This window comes from Tenebrio molitor, chromosome 7 (assembly GCF_963966145.1).
Source record: "Tenebrio molitor chromosome 7, icTenMoli1.1, whole genome shotgun sequence".
Classification (NCBI taxonomy): Eukaryota; Metazoa; Arthropoda; class Insecta; order Coleoptera; family Tenebrionidae; genus Tenebrio; species Tenebrio molitor.
Window position 1 is genome coordinate 20509540 of NC_091052.1, and position 12238 is coordinate 20521777.

General features: G+C 34.2%; 1 protein-coding gene across 1 annotated transcript; it reads right to left on the reverse strand.

The window, feature by feature from the left end:
- Nucleotides 1-8992: 8992 nt before the first annotated feature.
- Nucleotides 8993-10958, reverse strand: LOC138135015 (potassium/sodium hyperpolarization-activated cyclic nucleotide-gated channel 1-like). Its single transcript, XM_069053647.1, has 3 exons — nucleotides 9634-10958; nucleotides 9378-9587; nucleotides 8993-9328 (listed from the first exon to the last, which is right to left on the reverse strand). The coding sequence occupies exons 1-3, from the start codon at nucleotides 10774-10776 to the stop codon at nucleotides 9110-9112; spliced, it is 1572 nt and encodes a 523-aa protein (XP_068909748.1). The 5' UTR covers nucleotides 10777-10958; the 3' UTR covers nucleotides 8993-9109.
- Between the last annotated feature and the right edge of the window lie 1280 nt (nucleotides 10959-12238).

Below are 12238 nucleotides of genomic sequence, written 5' to 3' on the forward strand. Positions count from 1 at the left end.
TAAATGGACACATGTAGTTTTTTAGGCTTGGTCTGGTAAGTTTTTTTTTTTCCGAATCTAATGATGTATTGAAAGTTATCATTAGGTTCATAGCTAACTGAAAAAAAAAACATTTTTTTTGTGGTTCAGCTTATTATAAAATTTTTAAGAGTGCTGTGGAAAACAATCGGAATACAAAGTACGGTAAATGTCATCTAAACGTCAGCTTAGAAATTTTCATCTGCTTTTTTAAACTTTTTTTAATTTAAGTATAAAATAACATTGTCAGTCATGCAGGATAGCAGTCATTTGACTATTATTTTATGTTCGAGTGTAATAAAAATCGTAATTCGTCAAAAACAAAAAGTTAATATAAAAAACAATAATAATAATAATTATCATTCATGTTTTCTAAGAAAGTAATAATAAAACTTCAAGATTGCACCTGAAAATTTTCAAACTCACACTTGACATTTGTTGCTATTTGTATTCCAATTGTTTTTCACGGCACACTTGAAAATTTTATAAGCTGAACCACAATTAAAAATTGTTTTATTTTTTTTTCAGTCAGCTATGGACCAAACGATAACTTTTAATAGATCATTAGATTCAGAAAAAAAAACGTTACCAGACTGAGCCTAAAAAACTGCATGTGTCCATTTAAAAAAAAAGTTGACTATCGTTAGCTACTGAAAATAACGCCAAAAAAATAGTTATTTATGGTATAAGTGGGTTATTTAAGATATTACCCACGAGAGGTATTTGTAACCTACGAGGGCTTGCCCGAGTAGGTTATTACCTCGAGTGGGTAGTACTTAATAACCCACGTATGCCATACAACGTTTTATCCAATATTCCAAAATTTTTAGATAATGACATTATTGATGAAATTCTGCTCCCGATGGGTTATGAACGTTAATAACCCACGGTGCTAATGGCAACGTGGGTTATGTATGTTATAACCCACGGTGCAAATGGCAACGTGGGTTAAAACAACAGACTAGTTATAGCCCAGTTTACTCAATTAAAACTAACTAGTAAAACACGATATTACTATTGAATGTTGGATAAAATTATTTTATGGCTGCTTCGTAGCGCATGAAAAACCATATCTTTGGTTTTTTTGTTCATTGAAATTGGATAATAAATAAAAAAGTTATGGGTTAAGGCGTTTTTCATCAAACAGCCTGTATAAACCACGGTGGAGAAGTCCCTTATAGCCTTCGCGCCTTACATCTAATCTTGGCGCTCTGGCTATAATCATGAACTTCTCCACCTTGGTGTATAATATACTATTATTTGGAGGTTAATCCGTTACGTATGACAGAGCCGCCGTAGTCCAATTTTTACCCTTTTGAGGTGACGTCACGATTTCCTTCCTCGCTTTCTCTTTATTAAAACAACAGAAACAGAAAAAAACAAAAAAAAAGGCACGTTTATTTATTGTTGGTTACTTTGAGGTTATTTTATGCTCCTGTCAATTTGACAATTTTCAATTTCTTTCACTTATTACATTGATTATAAACATAACTTTTCGAAGCAATTGTCAAAAATTTGAAACATATTATCTATAATCTATTCATTTTGATTGTGACCACTCCCTAGTAACTTTTCAGTTGCTAGGTTATTGATAGGGAATTTTAGATAACACTAAATCCAGTCGCAGTTGGCAACTCTCGGAGGCGCCATTTTGACAGAAACGTCACGCTCACAGAAGACAGAACGGAGAACGACTTGCGCAAACGTTTTTCGACGTACACTGTGCGCATATCTATAAAATTGAGTTTTGGTTCAAAATTTTAGAATTCAAAAAGAAAATGCCACGTCGTCTTCTCAAAGTTGGGACTAAACGGTTAATATTGACTTGTTTCGAGACATTTATTAAAGCCAACGAGAAAACAACTCACAAAGACGAACATCACCAATAAAGTTACTTCTATTTGTGCTTTTTTGTTGTGCATTCATGTAAATCATTTTTTTGAACTTTGTGTCTGATTAGTTTTTATCTGAAAATATTTATATCGTGTGTTCCACAAAAAACTCACTCGCAGCAAGCCATGACAAAAGTGAAGTATGTCTTAGTACATACCAGTTACCAGATGTGAAATGAACTACTAAAGTAAATTTATAGGTTATCTGTCACAACTCACAATGTGATGAAAATTTGTAAGTAACAAATGAACTACTTCCAATGATCCTAAAATCGACATGACCAGTCTATCTATCTCTATAGTCATGGCTTACTGCGAGTGAGTTTTTATTGGAACACACGATATTAATCAATGCTAATTGAAAGTTCTTTAGTATAGTGGCGGCCGGGGAAAATGAGAATGACTTAAATCACTCTGGGATGTATTGAAATAAAACTGTAATGGTTATCATTATAAAGATTTACGATAGGGCCAAATTTTTGCCTGTCACCACCTGCAAACAAAACCCTTCTTAAATCGTTCCTTCTAAGAACACAGGTATTCAAAGAAATCGGTCCCTGTCGTAAATCTTTATAATGATAACCATTACAGATTTATTTAAATACAGCCCAAAGTAATTTAAGTCATTCCCATTTTCCCCGGCCGCCACTATAATCCCCAGGCATTTTTCGCGTTTGTCTTACTGCCAAATGAACATTTCCTTCGTTCTTCATTAATATCGAGAATTGCATGAGGTGATTTCGAAGTTTTTACGTTAAATAATCTGTAGATTGGATATAACCCCACTTTTCAACAGACGTGATCACAGAATCAGACAGACGTTTTTACTTTCGCCTACTTCAAATATTGATTTCCGTTATTAATATTGATAAATACATTAAAATCATTGCTTTACTACCATGGTCAAGTTTTATAGATATTATTCACTTGGATTGTGACCACAACGAAAAACATAGTAGGCGCTGTTTAGCTGTGAGCTGCATACGTTTTACACTAAATATTTGTGTGGTGTGAACATGATGGAAAATGTCAGAATTGTCAAAACTTGACCATGGTAGTAGGAGAAACTAAAAACGTCTGTCTGATTCTGTGATCACGTCTGTTGAAAAGTGGGGCATATCCAGGTACAGATTATTTAACGTAAAAACTTCGAAATCACCTCATGCAATTCTCGATATTAATGAAGAACGAAGGAAATGGTAATTTGGCAGTAAGACAAACGCGAAAAATGCCTGGTATAAACCAATTAGCATTGATTAATACAAATATTTTCTGATAAAAACTAATCAGATAGAAAGTTCAAAAAAATGATTTACAGGGGATGAAAAGGCAGAAGATATCAAACTACAACACTTACTAGCCAAAATGTACAACAAAAAAGCACAAATAGAGTTAACTTTATTGCTGATGTTCGTTTTTGTGAGTTGTTTTCCCGTTGGCTTCAATAAATGTCTCGAAACAAGTCAATATTAAGGGTGACCGATACCAGCGTTGACTAGAGTGTATTTCATTAATTGCAAAGAACTCAGTTAATACGCAATCATCCGTCAAGTATCATACATCAAATTAAAGGTTTTTTAATTCTCCAGACCGCAGCGTTATACTTTTTTTATAAGAGAAAAAGATTGTGTGATGATATGATAAAAACCTAAAGTGCGCGGCTTTAATTCGATTTTTTATTACCTAAATTTCAATATTATGCTTCCAGATTTTGTAGAATGAATCTAAATAAGTTTACTGAGTCCGCTGCGTTGTGAAATTGTGGATGAAACATTTGTTTTTTTTTATATTGAGCTTAATGTAAAAGTTAAATTTTTCGTCTTCCAGGCGAACATTTCGTTAGAATATTTTGTAATTCTATACAATATATTTACCTTTACCTACTACATTAAATAATAATTAAAAAAAACAGAAGTTGTGGAAGTTATTCATTTATAAATTTGCGAATAAAAACGGTTTTAGTTCATCGCTTTTGCCACCAGAGGCAGTAGAGGCACATCTTTTCTCCGATTTCAAAACTACCTACCTGTTTAGGAACGGGACAAATCCGGGGGTTAGTTTGGGCCGCCGATCAGTTTTCAACCAGGAAATTTTATGACTACAGATAATACCCTGTCCCGGTATTATTCGAATTTCTTCAGAAATTCTAATATAAACTATGACCGTACAGAGCGAATTAATTTTTGCTTTTTTTTATGAAAACTAATTTTTGGAATTAAATATTAGGTTTTTTTAAAAATATGTACGTATAAAAATAATGAATAAACTGTTGTCTAATTTAGTCCGCACATTATTACGTCAACGTCATTAACATTATATAATATATATACCGGGTGTATTATGAAAAATCTTTGGTGCTGTAACTTCCTTATTTTTCAGACGATTTTAATAATTGATGTGTCAAGCCCAATCGTTTTAAATGGGCTACAATTTGAATTGATCCAATATTTGTTCTTGAGTTCTGTTTTTGACAAATGATAGTCAACTTTTTTTTTCAAATTGCACTATCAACTTTTTTTGCTCAGTTTTATAGAGATTTTTATTTAGAATATGAAAATGTAAACAACATGTTCATGCATAGAAACAAAAAGAAGAAATTAAAAAATAACGTTTTTTTTTTAATCAAGCAGTCACATTAAACAGTAATAAAAGTGCATTCTAGACAATGTCTACTTGACTCCGTCGATAACAGAAGTGATTTAGTAACAAGAATCGTAGCAGTATGTGAACAAATACCACCAGAATTTTTATTAAACGCCGCAATAGGCGTCAGTGGAAGCTGTCGAATGTACCTTAGAGAGAATGGAGGTAATTTCGAACATTTGCTATAGTAAAGTTATGGTTACTTGATTTTCATAATACACCCGGTATAACAAATTAAGTACAGAAATATTGATTTATAAATTAAAGTATGATCGTATGAAAAGTTTTGTGCGTTGTGGAGTATGCAGGTAGGTATATGTATAAATCACAAAAAGAAATCGCGAATTGGTAATTATCTACTCCTTCGCGAGACCAGTAGTTCCATTGCAAAATAGGTGGATTTTTGGTGGTCATTTGAATGTCACAATGACGTTCTTTTTCGCACTAATGCGTTTAACTGTCACTTTTTCGCATTAGTGCCAAAAAGAGTGAGAAGTATAAAATTACAAGAAAAGCTTTTTTCTTTTCTTTTACTAAAGCAATCAAAGTATTGAATTGATCTCATCAGTTCATCATGTAAAAGAAACTTTTAAAAAACGCAAGCCATTGCTCAAATCGTTGATAACTGGCTGCGATTTCGCAGGTAATAAACTGGATATACATATAGCAGCTATACCGCAGATCAAAATCACTCATTTGGCAAGAAAATCGCTACAAAATTGTAACAATAAATATCACTTTTGTAATAAATGAATTGGAGTAGATAGAGAGTGATAGAATGATAGGAGTAATAAATTAGTGAATTAAAAAAATTAAAACCTGTATTTCTTTTTTCTTGTTTTTTGCCTAATACTTTACGGAATTAGAAAAAATCTTGTATGTAATTCGTTGCAAAAACATGTCTTTTTCGCATACGACGTCTAATGTGTCTAATGCGAAAAAGACATTTATTTATGGGCGTGAATTTTGGGACTTCATATTATTGGACCATTTTAATCTATTATAATATTAATAATTTTATTATTCGACAATTTTCCAGAAGAAAATTATGTCTTAGATTTTTAGACAAAATAAGAAATGTATTTATTGTTTGTCTGATAAACCAGATTAAACCATAAAACTCCGAGAACCTTTCGGTAAGGGCATGGAAACGGTCAGGGCCTCAGGGCTTATTATTTCAGGTAAAAATTCAGTTTGGTTTCCATACTTATCTATATACTCTACTGTGTATTAGTGGCTGCGTTATAAAGGTGGCAAAACTGAAACACTTCGCCAGTATCGGTCACCCTTAACCGTTTGGTCCCAACTTTGAGAAGACGACGTGGTATTTTCTTTTTGAATTGTAAAATTTTGTACCAAAACTCAATTTTATAGATATGCGCACAGTACAGTGTACGTTGAAAAACGTTTGCGCAAGTCGTTCTCCGTTCTGTCTTCTGTGAGCGTGGAGGGAGAAAAGACTGGAGATGGCACTAATTCAAATAAGTGTACCGGCCCGCGAAAACTACAGAGTCATAAAAGGTTTCTGAATATAGACGCTAGGCCAATCGCTTCCTTCGCCTTCCTTCCAGGCGCATTGTGCTTCTTTATCTAGCGCATTGTGGACTGGGTCATAAAAGGTTGTTGCACGTGCTTTTAGAGGGTTCGGATTTTTAACATGGGAAGCATAGGAAATGCCATCTCCAGTCTTTTCTCCCTCCACGTCTGTGAGCGTGACGTTTCTGTCAAAATGGCGCCTCCGAGAGTTGCCAACTGCGACTGGATTTAGTATTATCTAAAATTCCCTATCAATAACCTAGCAACTGAAAAGTTACTACGGAGTAGTTACAATCAAAATGAATAGATTATATAAAGTCCATTCACGTTGGATTTTCCTAGTCAAGGTCAAATAATTCAATATTGTGGCGGTGTGATTTTTAGTTCAAAAATGCTTTAGCTGTGTATGTCACCAATAAGGGCTGATAAAGTAACCAAGTCATTCGTAGACTGTAGAGGTTATGTTATTCGCTGTCAGCCAAGAAACCGTTATTTTTCAAATATTGTTATTAAACTTTTTAGAGGATAGCAATAGGTAATAATACATCCATTTTGTTATCATTTGCACTAAAAATAGTGCCAGTTGTTAATCGGTATATTAGGATTAGGAACATACAATAGGTAGGTACAGTCGGTGGACAAATAAAACTGGGACAAAAATGACAATCACATAAGTCAAAATTTATAAATTTGCATCGTTTAATTATGGCTTTATCACAAATAGGTTAACTTTGGTATGACATATTATATAGACACTGACAAATATATTGACAATTGAATGGTCTGATTTACACAGATTAAATTTTAAGTGTCCCAGTTTTATTTGTCCACCGACCGTACATACATTGTTTTCCATTAACTGTAAACATTGAAATCTATGTTTATTTCAAATAGCACAAATAACGAAACAGAAAAAGCCTGTTAATAGAAAGAGAAGACATATCTTGGCGAAGAAGATATTTACGGGAAATTAAAAAAATACGCCAAGAAGGGAGACCTTTTCTCTTGCAAGATACATGGTTATTAGAAATGATTGTAGTCGAAGCAGGCCTTGTCCATGTTATGAAATTTTTGCCGCTTTCATGTGAACTGACAATTATTGTCGATGTCACTGTAATTTTTTTTACGTGAAAAGTGCGGTGTTGATTATTTTATTTTTTTTTTAAATTAACGATTGAATCCAAAAGTATCGAGTTGTTTTGTATCCAATTTAACTCCTGTGTGTATAAAATAAAAAATGTTGTACATATACAGGGTGTCCCAAAAATGGCGTACTAACGGTGCACTACGGTGTAGAAGAGACTACCATAAACGTCAGAAAAATGTTTAAAAAATTCTATTGGACTTAATTGCTGATTTGGCGGTCCTTGAAAGTGGCACTTAACAGGAAAATTATTTTGAAATATACGTATTAAATTGTCATGTCATGAGCTACCTCTAATCGTACATATTATCACAAAGTACAAGATTACTCACTACCAATATCTAATCCTGCACAATAGTGAATTTAGAAGCTTTGGAAATCGAAAAAAAAAATTAAATCCACTACAGTAACATTGCAAGGTAATGATGTACGAGTACATCTTTGTTTACATTGTATTACCGTTAATAATAAAAATAATAATAATTTATTTTTTTGTCTGAAAAAATTTTCCATATTTTTTTTGTGTACATTGAAACATCCTGGATACGGTAGTAAGTAGTTAGTACGCCATTTTTGGGACACCCTGTAATATTTGTTATCAATTTTTCCACGAGTTGATTCATAAACTTTTTTTGTTTACATTTTACAAATTATACAAAAATTAAATCATAAACATGAGTTTTAATCTGCAACCACAAATACTGATCCCCCTAGATAATATGCAACCAAAAATACTAACAATTCCTGCATCCTGCTAAAAATCTTAGCTATGTGATTCTACCTTTCGGAGATGCGCACGCACGCGCCTACCAGGAAAAAATAGACTTTAGTTATTTATGATTAATTCAAATTTGTTTCTGATCCTAGCTCAAACATACGTGAGTTACTAGATAATGACGTCATCGCAAAAGGGTAAAAATTGGACCATAGAGGCGGTCTTGTGTCGTAATAACCAGTGGCGTGCCAGATTCCTTTTACCCAATACAAGTGATCATGATCAAGAAGGTGACAAGAACAATTTTTCATTAGTATAATTGACAGATATTTGACATAACATTAACAGCGACAAAATGGTAAATTATGAGAGTGAACATTAACGGTAAAAAGAAATTGAACTTGAAATACAGAACAATTAAATAAAAATAATTTTATTTCTTGGCAATGTGATTATGTCTTGTAAATAGTGAAATGCGGGGAACCAACATAAAAATGAACTAAAGGAAATGCTCTAAACATAACTTCTAACTCTTCTTTTTTAGACTCTCGAATGGACTCGCCAGCATGTTTAATTTAATTTGAAATGTCAAATGCTACCTACTTGTCAATAGTGCGGCCACAGAGTATGGCTGTCTGTGTCAAGCCGTCAACAACAGACAACAGGAAGTTACTCCAGTTGCACCATTTAAAAATAAAATTTAGTATTACCAACTCTAATATCTGTTCACGTTGGAATGAACATCAGTGGTGCAAATGACCTGACCTGTTACTATGACAACTCATATGAAAATTAATTCCAAAAGTGTGCGATTTGCACCACTGATGCTCAATCCAACGTGAACAGGATATAATAGACCTTCATGACCACTCCCACTAAACCCTAACGACATATTACACAATTTTGATCGTTTATTATTTAAATAAATAAAGTTTTGAGAATATTTTGGCAAAAATAGTTCGTAGACTTTTTTTGTTAAAACTATGAACAATTCTGTGACGTTTCCGGGGGCGTCTCCGTTGTTTTTACGCAAGAATTGAGATAGGTTTTTAATTGTTTTTATTATAAAACTTGTACAAAATTACGAAGGAATCATTGTACTCAAGTTGGTGCAGCGAAAAGTGCACCAACAAACAAAATCGCCTAAATGCTAGCTTAAAGTCAGTCTTCTCCTCGACTCTTCATTGCCTGAAGCTTCTCATGAGCCGCACCTGACAGATGAGCGCGAATCTTCGGATACGGCTTCATCACCTCTAGAAGATCCTTTCGATTCAAACGCAACAACTCGCAATCGCTCCTAGCGACAGCGGTGTACATCCGCGGCAAGTTATTTAACAAAGAGATTTCGCCAAAGTGTTTTCCTTCAACCAACGTCATCAACTGTAACAAGAAATCAGCGAAATAATTTCAACCGGACACTTCTCCTCACTTCTTTCCCTTTATTCGAATACATCGTGACCCCTCCGATGTAGATAAAGTACATCGCAGTGGCGATAGATCCACATTGGTAGATGATTTCGTTCTTCAGATAGACCTCCGGACGCAACCGACTCAACACCTTCATCAGTATCACCTGAGGCATGTCTCGGAAGAATTCGACTCTTGCCACCATGACTCGACAGTTGTGAAGCATAATCTCCTGAAAGTGAAGAATTAGTTTGGAGTGGATTAAAACAGTTAATTACCTCGCGCAGGCTCTCTGAAAGTGTACTCATAATCTCGGCTTCTTTCAAGATTCTCTTCTGGTACTTGAACTCCACGTAACGTATGATTTTCTCCTTCAAATCCGGCGGAATCTGTCTGTAAGTCATGTACTGAGAGATTTCCTGAAGCAGCTTTTGGTGCTTGTTGCGTGCAGTGTTGCGGCTCTTGTAAATGCGCAGCACTTGGGCCAAGATGATCATGTTGATGGCGCTTCCAGCCACTATGTAGAAAATGTTCATGATCTTGACCGGCCAATCGGTATAAAATGTGACAGCGTCGGGACCCACAAGCATCACGCATTCTATAATTTCGGTACACTTATTGATGAGTGTTTCTAGTTTCTCTTGTACGTTGGTGTCTTGAGTCAATATCTCTTTATTCATGGTTACTGTCTGCATATAGATGGTGGTTCCGAGGAACCAGAAGACACCGACGATGAAATACATCGATAGCGCGAGGGATTTGAGACTGGAACTCCAAACTTTGCGCCTTCGCAAATATTTGGTGATGTAACTGTGGAGAGTGCGGAGACGGAACAGTTTTAAGAAGAGAAAGCCTTTCCAAGGGTGCATGGAGTGCGTGCCCGTCAAGTAAATGTACAGACTGATCGGAAACGATGACACCAAGTCGATGACGAAGAACCCCAAGAGATAGTGCAGGGCCACCTTAAATCCACGCAATTCGATCTTCTGGCGCTCGGAGTCTACGTAGCCCGTGAAGAAGTTGACGATCATGTCTCCGTAGCACATGACGTCGAGTATCACTTTCCAGTAGATGATGAAAACTGGGGTGTGGATAAGAAAACAGAGCTCCAGGGGTATCACAAAGATGAGAAGGAAGAGATATATCACAATCATGTACGTTTCCCACCAGATTCTGAATTCGCTGAACGGATGGATCATAGCGTAGTGGTATCTGAGTTGTCTGTCTTCTTCCTCGTGAATTTGCACCGTGGACTTGAGGTAAGCTTTGCTCTCTGGATTGCTCTGACTCACCAGAAAGAATTTGCGAAACTTCCGCCGAAACTCCACAAAATAACCGGAACTTATGTGAAGGATTAAACAGTCGTTGGCATCGATGCAGGGCAAAGTGCAGAAATGGTCTTCGATTTTCCAAGCTGCCATTTTAGCAAATATCTTTGACACAAGCTCTCTTTGTAGTTTTAAAAAGAAACACTATTGACTTTTTTGATACATTTCTATGACAAACAATGTTACACGTACTATTCCGGACACGGAATCTTGGCCACAACTGACATTTAACTGACAAATATGTGTGAACTGGCCTTTATTGAATGTAACCCAACTTTTTACTCGATAATGCCATTTCCCTGCTTTTTTGATGTCACAAGAAACACTTCAAATTGATTTTTAATAATTCTCATTTATTAATGACACTGATGATTGGTTTACATCATTTTTTTTAGGTATGTCTAAAAAATGTTGGCCAAGATTCCATGTCCGGAATAGTACTATTACGATCATAAAATTTTGGACATCAAACTTCTGTCACATTAAAAAAATTACTCTAAATCATGCTTTATTGAAACTGTCACATGAAAGATAATAATAATAATAATAAGTTGTTTTACAAAAATTTAACAGATAATAAAACTAAAACTAATAATGGTACACCAAATATAAACGAAATTAAAGAATTCTGGTCAAACGTATGGTCAAATGAAGTTCAATTTAATAATCAGGCAGAATGGATTCCTCATTTAGAAAATGATATACCAGATAGTAATGATCGACATCATATTCAAATTAGCCTTGAAATTTTAGTTAAAAATATTAATAGTTCACATAATTGGAAATCCCCTGGAGGTGACCAAATTCATAACATTTGGTTAAAAAAATTTACTTGTATTCATAAATGCTTGCTTTATCACTTTAACGGATTTATTAGGGAACCTAACACATTTCCAGAGTTTTTGGCCCATGGTGTAACATATCTGAAACCGAAAGATTCCGATACTAAGAATCCATCAAAATATAGGCCAATCACATGTCTACCTACAATTTATAAAATTATGACATCTTGCATTAAAGTAATAATTTACGACCATTGTCAAAAATTAAATATACTTAATGAAGAACAAAAAGGTTGTGTTAAAGAGTGTTTTGGTTGTAAAGAACAACTCATAATAGATACGGTAATAATGGAACAAGCTAGAAAAAATAATAGAAATATTTATACCGCATTCATAGACTACAAAAAAGCCTATGATTCAGTACCACATTCATGGTTAATTAAAATTCTTAAAATTTATAAAATTAATTTGGATTTGATTAACTTTTTATCTCATGTTATGACATTTTGGAGAACTACTTTAAATTTATCAATAAACAATACTAAATTAAAATCCGAGCCTATTCAAATTAAACGGGGAATTTATCAAGGAGATTCTTTAAGTCCTTTATGGTTTTGTCTAGCCATTAATCCTTTGACAAATCTATTAAACAGCACTGGATATGGTTTCAATATTAGACTTAATAATACCACACTATCCAAATTAAATCACCTTCTTTATATGGATGACATAAAACTTTATGCATCAAAAAAGAATCACATTTTATCTTTACT

Bases quoted from the DNA above. Each gene is read 5' to 3' on its own strand.
- LOC138135015 (XM_069053647.1), bottom strand. From the start codon at position 10,776: ATGGCAGCTTGGAAAATCGAAGACCATTTCTGCACTTTGCCCTGCATC. The intron at 9,588-9,633 runs GTAATTAACTGT...CTTCACTTTCAG, and splicing joins TTTCAGAGAGCCTGCGCGAG to GAGATTATGCTTCACAACTG. The intron at 9,329-9,377 runs GTGAGGAGAAGT...TTCTTGTTACAG, and splicing joins ATTCGAATAAAGGGAAAGAA to TTGATGACGTTGGTTGAAGG.